The sequence below is a fragment of the Carcharhinus amblyrhynchos genome, chromosome 1 (assembly GCF_965287045.1).
Source record: "Carcharhinus amblyrhynchos chromosome 1, sCarAmb.v2.hapA, whole genome shotgun sequence".
Lineage (NCBI taxonomy): Eukaryota > Metazoa > Chordata > Chondrichthyes > Carcharhiniformes > Carcharhinidae > Carcharhinus > Carcharhinus amblyrhynchos.
The window spans coordinates 23,824,903-23,846,074 of NC_137324.1; the positions used below are offsets into that span (position 1 = coordinate 23,824,903).

Below are 21,172 nucleotides of genomic sequence, written 5' to 3' on the forward strand. Positions count from 1 at the left end.
GGACTGTGGCTTTGCGCACGTTCTGCTCCTCTGCATTGATAGCTGATAACAAAGGCTGCAATCATTTGCACTCTCAATTTGTGCATTTTGCAGTCACTTGAGGTCACAGATGACACGGGCTGTGGTTCTTTTTGCGGATAGCACAATAAGCAGTTATTAGTATTGAATTGGTGGTTGCTTGCTGTCGTTGCTAGCACAGTACTGCATTGTTTAGGGACAATTTATAGTTATTTGACTCTTTCATGCCGAGTATATTTTGGTCCTATTGGTGGTGGAGACTGTATGTACTGCTGGCACAGTTCACCTTCACTGGTAGCACAATCCAGTCTCACTGACAACTCAATTACCACCAGCACCATCCATTTTCACTGTTGGTGCAGTTTGATTTCGCTGAAAGTCGAGCCCACATTTGCTTCTGCTGCAATCTGATTCATAGAAACCCTACAGTGCAGAAGGAGCCAATCGCCCATCGAGTCTGCACTGACGACAATCCCACCCAGGCCCGATCCCCGTAACCACAGGTTTTTACCTTGCTAACCTCCCTGACGTTAAGGGCAATTTACCTTGGCCAGTCGACCTAACCCTGCACATCTTTGGCGTGTGGGAGGCAACCGGAGCACCTGGAGGAAACCCATGCTGACACAGGGAGAACGTGCAAACTCTGCACAGACCGTGACCCGAGGCCAGAATTGAACGCGGGTCTCTGGTGCTGTGAGGCAGCACGCTAACTACTGTGCCACCTGGGTTGCCCCTCATAGCTGATTCTAGCTGATAGCCGAGTTGTGACTTGCAGAGATGAAAAGGTCACAGCTCAGTCGGCTTATGCTGTGCCACAGAACAGCTGGTGCCTGCAAAAATCCTTTTTTTAAAAAAATGACATGGTTGCCTCCTTAAGCTCCATCAAACCTGTTGGAAACATTCCCTCTTTTGCCCAAAAAGGGTGAAGGAAATAAAATCTTATGTTCACGTAGCGACTTTGAGCTATGTCTCACACGACTATACAAAGGTTTTTTTTGTAATATAGGAAACACTGTGCAATGTGTGCATCAAGATACCACACCATTTTTGCTGTGCTCAGAATCGTGCCTTGTTAAATCATGTTGTACATGTCAGATGAAATGCTGGATTCTCCTGTTCTTTTGCTTGACCCTATTGAGAATACGGGGATAATTGCATGGTCTATCTTGGGAATATGCCCCCTGCCACCCCTGTCAAGTTTTCCTGTATTTGTTCCTGTTCACTGACCTGAACGCAGGATAATAGTCAATTAAAATCTTAACTGGATCTTTCTCTCCCTTCTTTAGTTTGAAGGAGCTGTTGTGTCTCAAGTGGCAGCGAGCTCTGTGTGAGCCAGGGGAGGCAGTCGGCCTCCTGGCTGCGCAAAGTATTGGAGAACCGTCCACACAGATGACGCTGAACACTTTCCATTTTGCTGGCAGAGGAGAAATGAACGTCACTTTGGGTATCCCCAGGTAGGAGTGCATTCTTATATGTGAGCAGGAAGCACGGGAAATCTTGGGCAGATCCAGCAGTGTCTGTGGAGGAGAGCGAGAGAGAAACAAAGTTAACATTTTGAGTTGAATATTAGTCTGCTTCAGAACTGAAGGAAGGTAGAAATGTCACAGCAAGAGGGAAGATCTGGGATAGGGTTGGTGGGGGTGGGGGAATTAAATGATCAAGTTGACAAGGAACAAAAGGCTAAGGAAGTGCCAACAGTTGTAGTTTTAAAAAAAAATCAAAGCATTTGTCCAGAGTGAGTGTGAATGGTAAAATGATGAACAGCTGTGTCCAGAAGCAAAAATACAAAAAACAAGAATCAATGGTGGTAAAAAAACAGAGTCAAAATGGAAAACCGGGTTCATTGTCTGAAATTGTTAAACTCCATGTTGAGTCTACCAGGCTGTAGAGTGCTGAGTTGAAAAATGAGGCATCATTCCTTGAGCTACACTGGAACACTGTAACATGCCGAGGACAGAACTGTGAGCACAAGAACAAAGTGGTGAATTAAAATGTCAAGTAACTGGGACGGTTGCACAGTGGTTAGCGCTGTTGTCTCATCGCACCAGGGACTTGGGTTCGATTCCTGACTTGGGTTCTGTCTGTGTGGAGTTTGCGTGTTCTCCTGTGTCGGTGTGGGTTTCCTCCGGTTCTCTGCCACAGTCCAAAAGACATGCTGGTTAGGTGCATTGGCCATGCTAAATTCTGTCTCAGTGTACCCGAATGGGCACCGGAGTGTGGTGACTAGGGGATTTTCACAATAACTTCATTGCAGTGTTAATGTAAGCCTACTTGCAAGTAATATAAACTTCACTTACTTTACTCAATCATCTCTCAAGTCTGATCCTCTTCTCATGGCACCTTTCCATACAATCGCAGGAGTTCTGACACCCTTTACCCCTTCCGCGTGATCCATGCTACCAAACTCTCCTTCTAGATGAAGCATTTGTACTTCTTTCGATTTAGTATTGGTTGCTCACATTGCAGTTTCCACAGCACTGGGGAGACCAAACACAGATAGGGGACCACTTTACAGAACCGCACTGCTCAGTCCACAATCACGACCCTGTGCAGACCTTCCCTTTGTCCTTCCTCCCTCTTTCTATACGTATGACCCATCATATTTCTACCTTCAGTTCTGAAGAAGTCAAATTCAACTCATAAACATCAACTTGCTCTCTCCATAGAAGCTGCCAGACCTGCTGAGCATTTCCTGCTTTAAATCTAACGAATAGGCGATATAATCTTGCATTTAGTGTAGCACAATTTCGGGATGTTGACAGTTATCGAGGTTTTCCTTTAACATGTGGGAGACATGAAAACCAGTTGCACTGAACACGATCGCACAAATGACAGTGAAACGAATGTCACTTTAGGTAAGAGTGCATTCTGAAATGAGAGCAGGAAGTGCTGGAAATCCAGCAGCATCTGTGGGGGAGAGTGAGAGAGAAACAAAGTTAACATTTCGAGTTGACTATTAGTCTGCTTCAGAACTGAAGGAAGGTAGAAATTTCGATGTTTCAGTGTTGCTGATAAATGTTGGCCAGGGCACCAGGTTAGACTCCCTTATTACTCTTCAAATAGTGCTATGGCATATTTTATATTTATCTGAGAGGGCTGATAGTGTCTGCCTTTTAAACCTAATTTGAAAGTTGACGGCATTGGCAGTCCTGCACACCCTCAGCATTGAACTTGACTCAACATGAACCCACAACATTGAATCTGCTAACTACTGAATTTGGGACAATAAGGTTTGGGACATCCATTTTGAGGGATGGAACACATCTTGAATCATTTACATCCAGCATCAAATCGATGGCTCTCTGCTCAGGTACAGAAAAATTAGATGCTCTGTAAATGCCCTCTACTCGAACAATGTCTTTGGCTAATTATAGTCCTATTTGCTTCCAGACCACCATTCATTGAGGACATCTAAGTGGCAGTAAGCTGAGAGCAGCAGTATAGCCCCAAGTTGTGGAGGCCCTCTCCCCCTTATGCCCAGTTCCCATTCACTTTCCTTTCTAGTGCTCAGTCTATAAAAAATATATAGATAGATACTTTAAAAAGTACAATCTGGGAAAGTGAGCTGTGAGGAGGGTACAGAGGTTGCGAAGGAATGTACACCATGATGGGCAAGAACATGGCAGATGAAATATATTGTGGGGAAGTGTGAAGTTATCCACTTTTAGTAGGAAAACGGAATAGAATGTTTGAACAGAGGGGAGTATGGTAGGATGAGAGAAGAATTGGCGAATGTTGATTGGGAGAGTGTGTTGGAAGGTAGGTCTGCTGAGGAACAGTGGAGGATCTTTAAGGAGATCTTTCTTGGTGCTCAGCAGAAATTTATTCCGATGTTTAAAAAGGATCATAGGAGGAGAGGCAATCAGCTGTGGATAACGAAGGAGGTGAAGGAAAGTGTTAAATTAAAAGCGGATGAGTTTAGAGTAGCTAAGAGTAGTGGGCGAGAAGAGGATTGGGAGAGGTTTAAATGTCAACAAAGAATGACAAAGAAGTTGATAAAGAAGGGTAGGATAAACTATGAAGCTGGACTAGCGCTTAATATAAAAAAGGATAGCAAGAGTTTTTATAAATACATAAAAAGGAAGAGGCTGGCTAGGGTGAATGTTGGACCCTTAGAGGATAAGAGGGGGGACTTAGTGGTAGGGGATGGGGAAATGGCTGAGGCCCTGAATAACTTTTTTGTTTTGGTCTTCACGGAGGAGGACATGAATAATTTGCCGGGTGTTAGCGATGGAAAGATGGTAGGAGTGGAGGGCCTGAATGAAATTATTGTTACTAGAGAGGCGGTGCTCGACAGACTGGAGGGACTGATTGTGGACAAGTCCCCAGGACCTGATGGAATGCATCCAAGGGTTCTGAAGGAAATGGCGGAGGTGATAGTGGATGCCTTGGTGATTATTTTCCAAATGTCGCTGGATTCCGGGGAAGTGCCGGAAGATTGGAAAACGGCTAATGTTACGCCGTTGTTTAAGAAGGGTGGCAGGCAAAAGGTGGGGAATTATAGGCCGGTTAGTTTAATGTCTATTGTAGGAAAAATGTTAGAATCCGTGATCAAGGAGAAAATAGCGAGGCATCTTGAGGAGAATTGTTTGGTAGAACAGACGCAGCACGGTTTCATTAAGGGGAAGTCGTGTCTGACAAAATTATTGGAGTTCTATGAGGATGTGTCTAGGGCAGTGGACAGAGGAGAGCCGGTGGATGTGGTCTTTCTTGATTTTCAGAAGGCGTTTGACAAGGTGCCTCACGAGGTTATTGCAGAAGGCCAGGGGGCATGGAGTTGGGGGTAGGGTGTTAGCGTGGATAGAGGATTGGCTGTCAAATAGGAGGCAGAGAGTGGGGGTCAATGGGTGCTATTTGGATTGGCGGTTGGTGACTAGTGGAGTGCCCCAGGGGTCGGTGCTGGGGCCTCAGCTATTTACCATTTATATAGATGATTTGGAGGAGGGAACCGAGTGTATGGTGTCGAAATTTGCTGATGACACCAAGATTGGTGGAACGGCAAATTGTGCAGAGGGTGTGGAGAGTCTGCAGAAGGGCGAATGGGCCAGGAACTGGCAAATGGAATTTAATGTTGGCAAATGTGAGGTTGTCCACTTTGGTAGGAATAATGGTAGGAAGGTCTATTACTTACATGGCGAAAAACTGCAGCATGCGACGGTGCAGAGGGACCTGGGGGTCCTTGTGCATGAGTCGCAAAAACCCAGCCTGCAGGTGCAGCAGGTGGTCAGGAAGGCAAATGGGATGCTGGCCTTCATAGCGAAGGGGATTGAATATAAAAGTAGGGAGGTCTTGCTGCAGCTGTATAGGGCACTGGTGAGGCCGCAGCTGGAGTACTGTGTGCAGTTTTGGTCGCCGCACTCACGCAAGGATATTTTGGCCTTGGAGGGAGTGCAGAGGAGGTTTACTAGGCTGATTCCGGAGTTGAGGGGGTTGAACTATGAGGAGAGGCTGAATAAACTAGGCTTGTACTCGTTAGAGTTTAGAAGAATGAGGGGAGATCTCATTGAGACGTATAAGATGTTGAATGGGATGGATAGGATAGGATAGAGGTGGAGAGGCTCTTCCCGCTCAGAAAGGACAGTAGGACTAAAGGGCACAGCCTCAGGATAAAGGGGGGGCGGTTTAGAACGGAGTTGAGGAGGAACTTCTTCACTCAAAGGGTGCTGAATCTCTGGAATTCTCTGCCCGTTGAAGTGGTGGAGGCTGCCTCGCTCAATATTTTTAAGATGCGGGTTGATAGGTTTTTGATAGGCAAGGGGATTAAGGGTTATGGGGAGAGGGCGGGAAGGTGGAACTGAGCCACGACAGATCAGCCATGATCTTATTGAATGGCGGGGCAGGCTCGAGGGGCTAGATGGCCTACTCCTGCTCCTATTTCTTATGTTCTTATTAAGTGGTGGGAAACTTAGATCTGGGTGTCCCTGTGCAAGAAGTTGATACTTATTAAATTATTTATTACAGTTCTTAAAGTTGTCATGCAGGTACAGAAAGCATTTAGGAAGGGAAATGGTACATTAGTTAGAGGGATTGAAGTGTAAAAGTAATAAAGTCTTATGAGGATTATATGTGTTTCTGTAGCAACATATTTTGGTTACTGTATATACTGGTGGTTCGAGCTAAATGAAATCCCATGTCACTGGATCAAGGATGAATTGATGAATTAAGAATTTTGTAACAAGTCGCAAGTGCTTTGACCTTCTGGTACGGGTTTTATTTAGCTCTTCTCTGTTATTGATGGTATCCATACGATAAAACAAATACCAGTACATATGACTGGTGCAGTGTAATTCATCTAGTTTTTCTTCTCAAAAAGGTTGCGGGAAATTCTAATGGCAGCAAGTGCCAACATTAAAACTCCAATGATGAGTATTCCCGTGTTGAACACAAAGAAAGCTTTGAAGAAGGTTAAAAAACTGAAAAAGCAGCTCACAAGGGTGTGTTTGGCAGAGGTAAGCGTATTTCTTTGGGTAAAAGGTCAAAAAGAGGCTACTTTTAGTTTCTAGACTGATGTGTTTCTCATACAATAGTTCTAATTATTAATATTAAATACTGGAATTGATTATGCGCCACAGGTTGAATGGAGGTAAAAGTTATACATTTGGGTGTACAGGCACTAAGCCAGTTCCCGATCACATTCCATGGTAAGGCGTTGCTTTAAGAAGTTCTGTATTGAAGTCCACTCAAGCCTGTTGGGAAACTGCTTTTATAAAGGGAGTGCAGTGATTGTCATACTCTGTTTTACCATTGTAGTTGCTCCCTTGTTTGAATTATTTCATTTGGATTTGCAGCTGTCTTGCTTCTGCTTATGTAAATTTATGCATATTTTTGGGGCTCATATTTTTCAAGTGATACGTTGGCAGCTGTGCTACAAGTTGTCATAGCTAAAGTTTTGAAGGTCCCAATTTTGATCACTTTATCATTGGTGGTTATGCTGTTAGCTGTTGAGGCCTTAAGCTCTGGAATTTCTTCCCTAAATCTCCCACCCTCTTTTCCTTGCTTTCGTATTAACTGCTAATGTGATTCTGACAGCACTGGCAAGACCAGCATTTATTGACCATCCCTAATTGCCCTTGACCTGTGGCTTTCTAGGCCATTTCAGAGGCCAGTTAAGAGTCAATGACATTGCTGAGAGTCTGGAATACATGAAGGTCAGGTTACGGATGGCAAATTTCCTTCCCTAAAGGACGTTAGTGAACCCAGGTGGTTTTTACAGAAGTAGTTGTCATCATCACCATTACGGAGACTAGCTTTATTTTCCAGATACATTAATTTAATTCAAATTCCACCAGATACTGTGGTGGGAGTTGCACTTCTGTCCATCGAGCATTAGCCTGTGTCTCTAGATCACTGGTCCAATGATCAGTCCCAGCTTTGATCACCTCATCATTGGTGGTCATGCTGTTAGTCATTCAGGCCCTAAGCTCTGGAATTTCTTCCCTAAATCCTTCAACCTCTTTTCCTTGCTTGCTTCCTTTAAAACCGGACTCTTTGACTAAGCTTTTGTCATCTGCCCTCAAACTTCTGGGGGCCAATTTTCCTGCTCCACCCACCACGGTGAGCGAAGGGGAGACCATGTTGACTTCAGGTGGGTTTTGGGCTGAACGCGGCTGGAAAATCCTGCCCTTTATGTGGTTCAGTGTCCAATTTTGTGTTATAACACCCCTGTGAAGCACCTTGGAGTGCTTTATTACACGTAAGGTGTATAGAAATATTGGCTCTTGATTTTAGAGGAGAGGACCTAAGAAAAGGGAGAGAATTAACATTTGCTTCATGTTAACATTAACCCAGCTGACTGCCTTCAGACCTAAGTCGTCATGTCTGAGGAGATTTTTGATTCCCACCTTCACTTCAGGGCAATGAATTGGAGCACAGGTTGAGTACATCCCTGCCCTTTTTACATGTCCAATAGTGAAGCCGCTGTGGAAATATACTGCATCCCTAGTATAACACAGACATATAAATTCATGAAAATTCTATGTTTCTGCCACAGGCAATGTGACCATTAGCTTTAAATCTCTACGGTATTAGATGCTTTCAAGCTGCAGCATGTGTTGTTTGTTGGACTGCTGATATTAGAGCCCCCCAGGCAGCAAGGTGGCACAGTGGTTGTCACAGTCTCACAGCTCCTGGGACACAGATTCACTTCCAGCCCTGGGTGACTGTCTGTGCGGAGTCTGCATCTTCGCCCCGTGTCTACATGGGTTTCTTTCAGGTGCTCCAGTTTCCTTCCACGGTCCAAAGATATGCAGGTTAGGTTGAGTGGCTATGCTAAATTGCCTTTAGTGTCCCAGGATGTATAGGTTAAAGGGATTAGTGGGGCAAATATGTGGGATTACAAGGATAGGGCGTGGGTGGGATTGTTGGTGCAGACTTGATGGGCTGAATGGCCTCATTCTGCACTGTAGGGTTTCTGTGAAGATCATCTAGAGTCCTCCTCAAAGCTTTCATCATTGTAATCAGCTCCTTTGCAGTGGCAACAATTTGTGATCATGATGTGGGTATGCCGGCGTTGGACTGGCGTAAACACAGTAAAAAGCCTGACAACACCAGGTTTTAGTCCAACCTATTTACTTGATAATATACTCGCAAGCTTTCGGGTTAGCCCCTTCGTCAGGTGAATGGAGAGTTCTGGCCTCAGACAGAGCATAGACAGTGCTTTATATGCTCTGTCTGAGGCCAGAACTCTCCATTCACCTGACGAGGGGGCTAACCCGAAAGCTTGCGAGTATTTTAACAATTTGTGATGGCAGTGGATGTTAACACTGCAGATTCACTGAGTAAGAGAAAACTCTGGAGCCAGTGTTTCGTTAATATAGGTTGATTCACAAAACCCAGAGAACACGGGCATGAACTCGTTTTCCCTTCACACCTTGCACACGGCTGGAAATCAGTTTTTTTTATGTATGCTTAAGAATAATTTCCTAATCTTTGCCCAATTTGTAACAGCTGTTCTCACTTACGGCCAAAGCATGCATGCACTTTGCGACAGGATTATAACATTAACAGTGGATGGAATAAAAGGTGGAAGATGGCTAAGGATATATCCTGACATAAATAGTTATCCAGGTTATCAGATAAAAGTCTTACTGCCTCGTCAAGGAACCATTTGGTTTAGCAACCAGTTTACTCCAAACAGTTTATGATGTGTATGCCAAATATGCAAGATTTAGTTTGCCAAATATGCTTACTTACGTCAACCAGTTTGGATAATATTATCCTTTACATAGCCCATCAAGGTCAGATCTTAGTGAACAAATTAAAGTTTTCTTGCCAATTATCAAAAAAGCCGTCAGAAAACAAAGTCACAAGCAAACAATTGTTTATTTCCTTTATAGTCATAGCAATGTGAAAGTGAGTTGATAGGGTTCGTTGACACAACCAGTGACAGAAGTTAAGTTGTGTCATCATAATTCTCCTTGATCCTTTACTCCTGGGTAAATTCACCATCTGTACTGGTAGCTCGAGCTGGATAAAATCTCAGTGAACATAAGAACATAAGAAATAGGAGCAGGAGTAGGCCATCTAGCCCTTCGAGCCTGCCCCACCATTCAGTAAGATCATGGCTGATCTGTCGTGGCTCAGTTCCACATTCCCGCCCTCTCCCCATAACCCTTAATCCCCTCTCTTATCAAAAACCCATCAACCCGCGTCTTAAAAATATTTAGCGAGGCAGCCTCCACCACTTCAACGGGCAGAGAATTCCAGAGATTCACCACCCTTTGAGTGAAGAAGTTCCTCCTCAACTCCGTTCTAAACCGCCCCCCCTTTATCTTGAGGCCGTGCCCCCTAGTCCTACTATCCTTTCTGAGCGGGAAGAGTCTCTCCACCTCTATCCTATCCATCCCATTCATCATCTTATACGTCTCAATGAGATCCCCCCTCATTCTTCTAAACTCTAACGAGTACAAGCCTAGTTTATTCAGCAGTACAAGCCTAGTTTATTCAGCAATAATTTATCAGTGTCACTTGATCTCAGGGAAACTTGTCTATCGAAGTATCGTTTGCCTATATCTTTCTGTTATTGCCATAAAGTGTTAACTTCTGTAGCCTTCTCTCTCTCTGTCAGAGATGCATTGTTTAATTTTCTAAGACACCCTTCCTCGTATACTAGAGCTTTGCTGATACTTAAAACATAGGGCTTTCAAAATAACAGTCACCTCTTTTGTGTTTGTTACCCAAACATAGCCTGTAACAATTTTGTCTCATCTTCTTCTCAAATGGTATAAAGTTAAGACACTAAAGGTATGTAGTTTTGATAGAGTGCCAAACTCTACCCTGGGGCAACAGTATTGCTTCAGCTCTTCGACACTCTTCCCATGGTGAGCGTAGCATTAAAGCTCTGCCATTGCAAATGCCATGGGGGTCAATGGTTTAGTAAAAAATGAATGAATATGCACAAGGAAGTGTCTTGAGAAGCCTGGCTCTGCCTAAATTAAAAACACAAATCACTAATTAAATCACTAAGAATATCACAAAGGAAGTTGCAGCTAGTTAGGTTATAACCAGCATCTCTGGTTATACAACTGCATGTTCTTACAGGCATTGAAACCACAAATTTATGTCTGTTATATTTCAGAATCTGTAGAAGATATAAATCTGTGATCTACAGCCATTGCAGATCGTCACCTGTCTCCAATCTGATTTATTTCCCCATCCCTCTCTCTGAATGCAATAAATGGTTACAAATGAACAATGATGAATTAAACTATTTTAATGCTTACAATATGCAGCTTCAAAATACTCTTGCAGAAATTCGAATCTGTCATTTTACATTTTGCTACTTATTACATTTAACTTGGTTTTGAATGTTTCCTTTTCAATACATTTCAGGTTCTACATAAAATCAAAGTGAAGGATTCTTTTCAGGTTCTAAGCAAGCAGGACAAGTTTCGAATTTACAAAGTAAAATTTTATTTCCTTGATTACGATCTGTACCGGCAAGAGAAATGTTTGACACCAGATGACTTATTGCACTATATGGAAACCAGGTACTGGGTTATACATCATTAATATTTTAGCATGAGAAGTTGCCATTATTCATGCTGTGCTATTAGAAACAATAGAAGTAGTCCCGTGCCCCCTTTTGAGCTTTTTTTTGGTTATTCAGTCCAATCATGGCTTCAATCTGTACCCCATCATGTGCCATTAATCCTTGATACCCTGACAACAAAAATCTGACTTTATACCCAGCTGGGGAGGTAGGTGGGGGTGGTGGCGGTGGTCTCATCTGCAAGACATGCAGCACTCCCTCAGTAATGTGCGGGTGTGTCAGCCTAGACTTGTGCTCATGGTTCTGAGGATGGGGTTGGAACGTAGGAGCTCCTGACTTCTGCCAGCAAAGAAAGGCTTCATGGATGAAAGGAGGTGAACTGTGGATCTTTCTCCCTGCCAAAGTTACTCCCTGGAGAATGGGAGAATAATGGTTGGACCAAATTTCAAGAAAAAAAGGATTTTGCTTAAAAAAAACCTAAAGAACTCTCTTTTTAAAAATCCAATGTGGATTGATTTTATTTTGGCACAGAACACTTAAACATTGGCCAGCATGCTGGTGCCATCATTATTATCTCCAACTGCCCTTAACCCTGTTTCTGCCTGCCCATCCTCACCCCTACTATCTCTGCTTGCCTGCCCACACACACACACATTTCTCTGCCCACCTGGGCCCCTTGGATTCTGACTCTCTCACCATGTCCATCCTTCCCTATCCTCCTGATCTTTGTCTGCTGACCTCTTCCCCTAAGTCATCTGCTTCGCTGTTATTCTCCCTTCTGAGAGGCAGGCAGTCTGGTGGGCGAGAGACCTAATGCAAAGTTTACAAGATTTCTCTGGGTTCATTTTGGCTTGGTATGCAGGAAACCTATACTTGCACGACTGCCATTTGGAGACCCTTATCGTTTTGCATCTCTACCCCATAATGCTCTACCTCTTTTGCTTCCCCATGGGGTGATTCTCAATTAAGAATCGCCAACGGTAAGGCAAATCGCAAAATTATTGACATGAACTAGTAGATGGCCAGTTCAAACAAAATACCTGCAACAAAATATCAATTGTATTACTAATGGTGTTTACACTCCATGTTCAAGCACACAAAAGTCCTGCAGAAAGCAATGGCTTTTATCATTAATTTGGAGCATTGGACTGTCTGAAGGCTGGGACAAAGCTTGACATTTTTGAGCAAATGAAAGATATAGTGAAAGTAGTGTCGAGCTGTGAGAAATGGGATCTTTAATGCAGAGTTATTACGCATTTCTTGTCTTTCAAAGCTATCCTCGGATTGTTGCAATGCCTTCAACATGAGTGTATTCAAAGAAACAGTTGGGATGTGAGTGGATTGTTTCAGGAATAGCTGATATGGATGCAGTGGGCCATAGAGTACCTCTATGACTAATGTGGTTGAGGGTTAATTAATTGTTTGAGCCTTTTACATGATAAATAATTGCCTAATGTTAAATGCTGTCTCTGTCTACAAGCTCCAAGTAAAATTAAAACAGGGTTTGTAAAGGCAAGTGATTTAATGACTTTGGTTGCCTGGTTTTGTTGGCATGCAGTTGGAAACCACTCAGTGTTTGTAGAAGAAGTGCATTACGTGAGTCGAGCATTTCAGAAACCTTGAGGGGGATGAGATCATCAAAAAAAAGGAAGGAGAGGCTGTAAATGATCTAATTTTTGAGAGTTAACAGAATTCTCTGATGACTGGTATTTAATTTTTAATTTGCTGTTGGGATGTGAGCAGCACTGATCAGGCAAGAATTTATTGCCCATCTCTCATTGCCCTTGAGCAGGTGGTGGTGAACTGCCTAGAACTGAGTGGCTTGCTCAGCCATTTCTGAGGGCAGTTTAAAAGTCAGCCACATGGATGTGGGTCTGAAGTCACAGGTAGATCAGACTGGCTACTTTTGGCAGATTTCCTCCCCGATGGACACTAATAAACCAGGTGGCATTTTAAGACAATCAGGTAGTTTGTTGTTGATCATCATTATTAATGATTGATTGGATTTGAATTCCCCCAACTGCTGTGGTGGGATTTGAACTCCTGCCTTTGGAGCATTATCCAGGCCTTTGGATTACTAGTCCAGTCACATTACCACTATAGTATGATCCCCATGTTCTGCTGAACACCACTGTAAGTGAGAAGAGGGTTTCCCGGCAATATAATCTCACAAATATCGACAGAATTTCTTCTTTTCCAAGGAACAGTTGAAATTTGTAATATTCAAAATGCAGCTGCATCTCAGACTGGAGGGTAGCAGAAATTATTTTTAATGGGCTGAATGGATTTTTCTCATCATTGTGATCTTTATGATCTTAAAGTATCATTGTACATACAGTAACTGATCACTCTCAACCAAGCAAATGCAGGACTTGAGCCCATATCATCAAGTTGACAGAAATGTTAATCCCTGAGCTAATAAATAACCCTTGCCTGGTTGTGAAGAAGGCACTGAGACTAGGATGCATTGGCTGTTTATTGCTTGCCACAGAACTTAATTCTCCATCCTAACGCAATCTCCCCGGTGCTGGCTGACTCTTTATAGCACATCTGAGTACTTTTAACAATTAAATACCCATCACTTGATTATCTTAAACTACTAGGTATTTAATATCCTTCAATAGAACCTTTTAAATGCTAACATTGCTTATGGGGTTCTCTTCCTTAAGTAACCAAAAAAATGTATACATCTGTGTTTCAAAGGTCCTTTTTTGTTTTTAATTATCTTGTAGTACTACTTAGGCTGAAATATGCTTTGTCCACATGTCTACAGTTATCCAAGTTCATTTACAGGGCCAACTATTCAGCATTCAGATAAGAACATAGGAGCAGGAGTAGGCCATCTGGCCCTTCAAGCCTGCCCCGCCATTCAGTAAAATCATGGCTGATCTGAAGTGGCTCAGTTCCACTTTTCCGCTTTCTCCCCATAACCCTTAATCCCCTTGCCTACCAAAAACCTGTCTTCCCGCGTCTTAAATATATTTAGCGAGGTAGCCTCCACCACTTCAACGGGCAGAGAATTCCAGAGATTCACCACCCTTTGAGTGAAGAAGTTCCTCCTCAACTCTGTTCTAAACTGCTTCCCCCCCCCCCCCCCCCACCTTATCTTGAGGCTGTGCCCTCTTGTCCTGCTGTCCTTTCTGAGCGGGAAGAACCTTTCCACCTCTACCCTATCCATCCCTTTCATCATCTTAAACGTCTCAATAAGATCTCCCCTCATCCTTCTAAACTCCAACGAATACAAGCCCAGTCTATTCAGCCTCTCTTCATAGCTCAACCCCCTCAACTCTGGTATCAGCCTAGTGAACTTCCTCTGCACTCCCTCCAAGGCCAAAATATCCTTGCACAAGTGCAGCAACCAAAAGCAAAATAAGGAAACCTGCCTTGTGGAGAAAAAAGGGCAGAACTGTTCATGATCGATATATTAATTTTCCAGAGCGCTTTTGATTTAGGAATTGTGCCTTTTGGATACAAAAAAATTCAACTAATTGAAAGGCAAGAGAGACTGAATGGCATAATACTGTTTTTATGTTCCTAGTCCACAATTAAGCTTATGTTTGTTGGGTTGAAACAAAATAAATTGAACTGCTGACTATGTAATTGATTGTTTTGTCATTGGAGTTAAGTACATCGCTTGCCATTACTCTTGAGCAATTGTACGTGAGTTTGTTTACTCCTAGCTGTGGTGTTCCTAATTGTGCTAAGAATGGCACGGTCAACATTTGTGTTGAAATTCACAGCTTCTGAGATAAGCCAATGTGTGCCCATGTGGCACCTGATCTGGAGCTAAGAATTAAGAGTAGTATACTATTGTGTGCCATGTGTGCTTCTATTTGTGTGAGATTTGGATATAGATGTTAGTGACCTTTCAGTGTGATCCTGCATTGTCTCTCTATGATTCACGGGTGTTTTGTTTTTCAGCCCATAAACTCCAAACTACACGTGATCTCGACATAGTCTTGTGCAGAGCATAAATTATGGACCGTTTGGGTCAAGTGGACTTATTGTGCCCTTTTCATTCTATGCAATAATGGGGAAGACTTTTTTTTTCCTTACCTCAGTCTTTAAGTAGCATATTACTGTGATTATATTCCAAAATTAACACACTTTATAGGTCTTCTTTAAGGAAGAGTTTCCATTGTTGCTGTTGTCTTTGTCAGGTTCTTCCAACTACTCCTTGAGGGTATCAAGAAGAAGAGTGCCAAGCTGGGTTCATTTAAAGTTGTGAATACCCGGAAGGCTACACAGAAGGATCTGGATAAAGACACTGGGGAAAGAGATGAGAAACAGGTGGGACTAGCACTGTTCCCATGGGTCATTGTATGAACACTGCAAAATACATAGTTTTCAAAAGCTATCCAGCCTAGAATATATATTCTCTTAATGGACGCCCAAATGTCTTGCATCATCTTTGATAAATTCAAATACCAACAACTTTAAAGTTGGAACTTAGCTTTATAAAAATGACTCAATTTTAAATATATCTTTCGTTACAGGTATTGCCAAAGTTCCAAGTTGTTATATTTCTGTGGCTGGACTTTAATGATATATAACCAAGAGTAGTTTAGTTCAGGATTCAAATATTTTCGTTTTTGTTTTTTTTGTGTGCGCTGCCATGTGCTTTCACGTTTACGAATCAGTTGACATTTTTGACTGAAGATAAACATTGGACCCATCCGATCGATGAACCATCATTGCTAATCTTGCAAACTCTTGCAGAACTTTGAACACTTTTCTGTTGCATCCTCATTCCCATGAACTTATATGATCAGCCCCTCTGTTTATAATCTGTATTCACTGATATCGTGTTGTTTTTAAAGTGAATATTGTGATGAATTGATAAAATTATGACCACAGCTTTCATACTTGGCCACTTTTGTCGCTTAACCTGAACATGTCGGAAGGAAAGGTAGAAAGGAAAAGGAGAATGGGGGTAGCTTTATTAATAAAGAATGGAATCAGTGCTGCAGTGAGAAACGATCTTGGTTTAACTGGTCAAAACGTAGAATCGGAGATAAGAAGCAAAGATGTCACTTCTGAGAGTAATTTATAGGCCCTTGGCATTAACTATATTCTGGGCCAGAATATAAATCCAGGAATAATCAGCCTCCTCTGTTCCAAGGAGAATCTTTAAGGAGATCTTTTTTGGTGCTCAGCAGAACTATATTCCAATGGTAAAGAAGGAATGTAGGAGAAGGGATAATCAGCCGTGGTTATCGAAGGAAATAAAGGAGAGTATTAAATTAAAAGCTGATACTTTTAGAGTGGCTAAAAGCGGGCGAGTAGAAGATTCAGAGAGGTTTAAAAATCAACAAAGATTGACTAAGAAGTTGATCAAGAAAGGAAGGCTAGACTATGAAGCTAAACTAGAACTAAATATAAAAAAGGACAGAAAGAGCTTTTACAAATATATAAAGAGGAGGAGGCTGGCTAGAGTGAATGTTGGACCCTTAGAGGATGAGAGGGGGGATTTATTGGTGGGAGATGAGGAAGTGGCTGAGGCCTTAAATAAGTTTTTTGCCTCGGTCTTCACGGAGGAGGATGCGAATAGTTTGCCGGATATTAAAGATAGAAGGATGGTAGGAGTTGAGGGCCTGAATGCGATTACTGTCAGTAGAGAGGTAGTGCTTGATCGACTAGCGGGACTGATGGTGGACAAGACCCCAGGACCGGATGGAATGCATCCCAGGGTTCTGAAGGAAATGGCAGAGATGATAGTGGATCCCTTAGTGATTATTTACCAAACTTCGCTGGATTCCGGGGAAGTGCCGGAAGATTGGAAAACGGCTAATGTTACGCCGCTGTTTAAAAAAGGTAGCAGGCAAAAGGCAGGGAATTATAGGCCGGTTAGTTTAACGTCTGTTGTTGGAAAAATGCTTGAATCCGTCATCAAAGAAGAAATAGCGAGGCAGCTAGAGAAGAATTGTTTGATAGAGCAGACGCAGCACGGATTCGTTAAGGGGAAGTTGTGTTTGACAAATTTATTGGAATTCTATGAGGATGTGACTAGTGTGGTAGACAGAGGGGAACCGGTGGATGTAGTGTTTCTTGATTTTCGAAAGGCATTTGATAAGGTGCCGCACAAAAGGTTGCTTCAGAAGGTTAGGGGGCATGGAGTTGGGGGTAAGGTGTTAACGTGGATAGAGAATTGGTTGTCTAATAGGAGGCAGAGAGTTGGTATCAATGGGTGCTATTCTGATTGGTGGTTGGTAGCTAGTGGAGTGCCGCAGGGATCGGTGCTGGGGCCTCAGCTGTTTACCATTTATATAGATGATCTGGAGGAGGGGGCTGAGTGTAGGGTGACAAAATTTGCTGATGACACAAAGATAAGTGGAAAAGCAAATTGTGCGGAGGGTGTGGAAAGTCTGCAGAGGGATCTAGATAGGCTGATCGAGTGGGCGAGGACCTGGCAGATGGAGTAGAATGTTAACAAGTGTGAGGTTATCCACTTTGGCAGGAATAATAGTAGGAGGGATTACTATTTAAAGGGCGAAAAGCTGCAGCATGCTACGGTGCAGAGGGACCTGGGGGTCCTTGTGCATGAGTCGCAAAAACCCAGTCTGCAGGTGCAGCAGGTGATCAAGAAGGCGAATGGTATACTGGCCTTTATAGTGAGGGGGATAGAATACAAAAGCAGGGAGGTCTTGCTGCAACTGTACAGGGCACTGGTGAGGCCGCAGCTGGAGTACTGTGTGTAGCTTTGGTCGCCGCGCTTGCGCAAGGATATATTGGCCTTGGAGGGAGTGCAGAGAGGTTCACTCGGCTGATACCGGAGATGAGGGGGTTGGACTATGAAGAGAGACTGAATAGACTGGGTCTGTACTCGTTGGAGTTTAGAAGTATGAGGGGGGATCTTATAGAGACATATAAGATGATGAAAGGGATGGATAGGGTAGAAGTAGAGAGATTCTTCCCGCTCAGAAAGGACAGCAGGACAAGAGGGCACAGCCTCAAGATAAGTAGGGGGGGCAGTTTAGAACGGAGTTGAGGAGGAACTTCTTCACTCAAAGGGTGGTGAATCTCTGGAATTCTCTGCCCGTTGAAGTGGTGGAGGCTACCTCGCTAAATATATTTAAGACACGGGTAGGTAGGTTTTTGGTAGACAAGGGAATTAAAGGTTATGGGGAGAAAGCGGGAAAGTGGAACTGATCCACTTCAGATTAGCCATGGTCTTATTGAATGGCAGGGCAGGCTCGAAGGGCTAGATGGTCTACTCCTGCTCCTACTACTTATGTTCTTGTGAGAAAACCCCCATCTCTCCAAACTCTCCTGCAGATTTCCAGTTCTAGCAACATTTAAGTTCTCAACAAAAATAGAGTGCATTGAGAAAGACAAGCTCAATGAGATCTGTGCACCATATTTGGCTAAGTAAGGAAGTTAGTGATGGTATCCGAATGAAAGGAAAGATGTACAATGCTGCAAAGGTAAGTGGTAGCCCAGAAGATTGGAAACAAAAATTAGAAACCAGCGAAAGATGGCTAAAACAAAATAGGAAAAGTTGCGAATGAAAACTAACAGGAAATATAAGAACAGACACTAAAAGCTTCTAAAGTTATGTAAAAAGGAAGAGAGTAGCTAAAGTAAGTCATTCCTTGGAGGGTGAGGCGAGAAGTTCATTAAAACAAAGAAATTGTTGAGACTTTGAACAAGTATTTTGTATCTGTCTTCATAGTAGAAGATACAAAAAAATCCCAAGAATAGTAGAAATTCATGAGGCAAAAGGGAAGGGCAAATTTAAAAACATTTAACATCACTAGAGATAAAGTTCTGGGAAAACTAATGGGATTAAATTCTAACAACTCTCCAAGACCAGGTGGCCAGCATCCTGGGATCTGTGATAGTAGAAGCGTTAGTTATAATCTTCCAAATTTCCCTAAATTCTGGAAAGGTCCCAGGAGATTGGAAAACTACAGATGTAACACCATTGTTCAAGAAAGGAAAGAGACAGAAGGCAGGAAACTACAGGCCAGTTAGCTTGGTGTCTATCAAAGGGAATATACTGCAATCCATTATTGAAATTGTAGCAGAGTGTTTAGAAAATATTAATATGGTGAGAAATGGTTTTGTGAATAAAAAAAAAACATATTTGATAAATTTATTAGAGTTCTTTCAGGATGCAAGTTATGTAGCTTATCTCCATTGCTGCTCCTGTACTCTGTAAGCAAATCAGCACAAATGTGGTGAACTCTGTATGTAAGGGTTAGGAAAGTTACCCCACCCCAGCCAACCTGGACAGGATCTGTGCTCTTACAGCATCATATTACTCATCACCAACCCGCAGCATCATATTACCCATCACCAACCCACAGCAGCTACACACCCATCCTTGTCGCCTCTTGGTGTTGGCGATGGGTTCAGGTGTTCCTGATGTGGAAGAACGTTGGCCGACTAATGGCAGATACTGATTAATCATCCTGCTCCCTTTCTACATTTCTTGAACCAGCAGGCCCCCTCTCTCTCTGCACAGCAACCACCCCCCATTCACGTCTCAGCCCTATTCTCCTAGCTGCACTCAGCTATCTAGAAAGCTAAACCTGACTCTCAGTGCTTCTTCCAATCCCTAACCCCTTCCATCCTGTAATCCAGCTCTTTCAGACTTCTCAGTCCCCTCAGCACCTTTACTGCCTGGAGATTTTGTCTTAACTGGGGCTCCCTGTTTTCCCCTCTCCCTTTGGGATTCTCCCTGTCCCCTGCATGGAACTCTTCTCTGATTGTGTGCTTCTCTTCTGGGTATAGGACTCATTCTTTTCACACCATTTTATGTTTGCCATGCCTGGGCTTGGCCTGAAGAATTTAAAATGTTAAATTGTACTGGTTCCTGGACCATGCATGCGAGGTAACCCCCCCAGGACTGTCAGGACTTGGTGTTCCTGTTGGCCCTCTCTGCTCACTGATGGCGTAGGTCTGGCTGTCAACAACTGTAATAAACAACTCTGCAGCTGGGGCAGAATCACTGCCTGGACTGATTGTAATAGTTCCGTTGGACATTTCAGTGTTAAGATCGATATCTGCCTGTCTTTTTATATCATTCAGTTTGTTTTTTTTAAAAGGGGCAGGATGACCGTGATGTTGAAGGTGAAGAAGAAGCTCCAATCGTGGATGCGGAAGCAGAAGAAGGAGATGCTGATGCGACAGAAGCTAAAAGACTCAAGAAACAGGAAGAAGAGGTATAACTAGACAAATTGCACCTGAATTGTATTAAGTATGACCCTTGGCACCAAACTGAAAAGCGTTCAGCAAGTCAGACTTGATAGAATCCCTACATTGCAGAAGGAGGCCATTTGGTCCATCATGTTTGCAGCAATCCTGACTGACATATTGATAGAGTATCTTACCCAGATCCTCTCCCCACCCTATCCCCATAACCCACGTCTAACCCATCTAACCTACACGTTTTGGGACACTAAGGGGCAATGTGAATCCATCTAACCTACTCACCTTGGTACTGTGGGAGGAAATCGGAGTGCTCGGAGAAAACCTACAGTGACATGAGGAAAATGTGTAAACTCCACATGGTCACTCAAGGCCCAAATTGAACCCAGGTCCTGAGCGCTGTGAAGGAGCAGTGCTAACCACTATGTCACCATGTTGCCCAAGATTTCACCTGTGGACTGCCAAACTATACCCTAACTATGATGTCATTTTCCGGCTCTTAATTTACTGCAACTGAGTGAGTCACGTTCCATTTTGGTTATTTACAATGCCCACCCACTTTGGTCAGCAAACTCAGCGCGGTGGAGAGCATTGAATTCCTTGCCATGGTTTAAATTCCATAATCGCTGTATGTCAAAGGCGCTTGAATCAGACTGATAGGACATGATTTGTCACCCCACGACAGTTACTAGTGCAGATTAATTTGATCAAACACTTTGAGTTAATAATCCTCTACTGCCGGTAGTAGGACTGAGTGTTCTCTTTGGTGACCAAAAAGTTAGGGATGAGTAGTGGAAAAGGATGAATAGTTCTTGAGTTTGCATGTTCAGTTTTGGAAACAAGTTTGAGGTTGATCTGAATCTGAACCCTAAGTAGGGTTTGCAGGAAATTGAAGAGGCTGGATGTGATCAAGCTATGATGAGGTGAGGGCTTTAAGCCTCACTCATTCCTACTCTCTATGGCATAGCACACCCAGGCAACTTAACTTGCCACTCGGCAATGGTGAAGATC

At 43.1% G+C, this 21,172-nt stretch overlaps 1 protein-coding gene across 1 annotated transcript in view; it reads left to right on the forward strand.

Moving 5' to 3' along the window:
- The window catches only part of polr1a (RNA polymerase I subunit A), a 152,266-nt gene that overhangs the window by 90,604 nt on the left and 40,490 nt on the right, over positions 1-21,172 (forward strand). Inside the window, exons 25-29 of the mRNA XM_080198507.1 lie at positions 1,305-1,472; positions 6,332-6,467; positions 10,849-11,006; positions 15,169-15,298; positions 20,059-20,175. Of these exons, the coding sequence (XP_080054633.1) occupies positions 1,305-1,472; positions 6,332-6,467; positions 10,849-11,006; positions 15,169-15,298; positions 20,059-20,175 (709 nt within the window). The remainder of the gene's footprint in view (positions 1-1,304; positions 1,473-6,331; positions 6,468-10,848; positions 11,007-15,168; positions 15,299-20,058; positions 20,176-21,172) is intronic.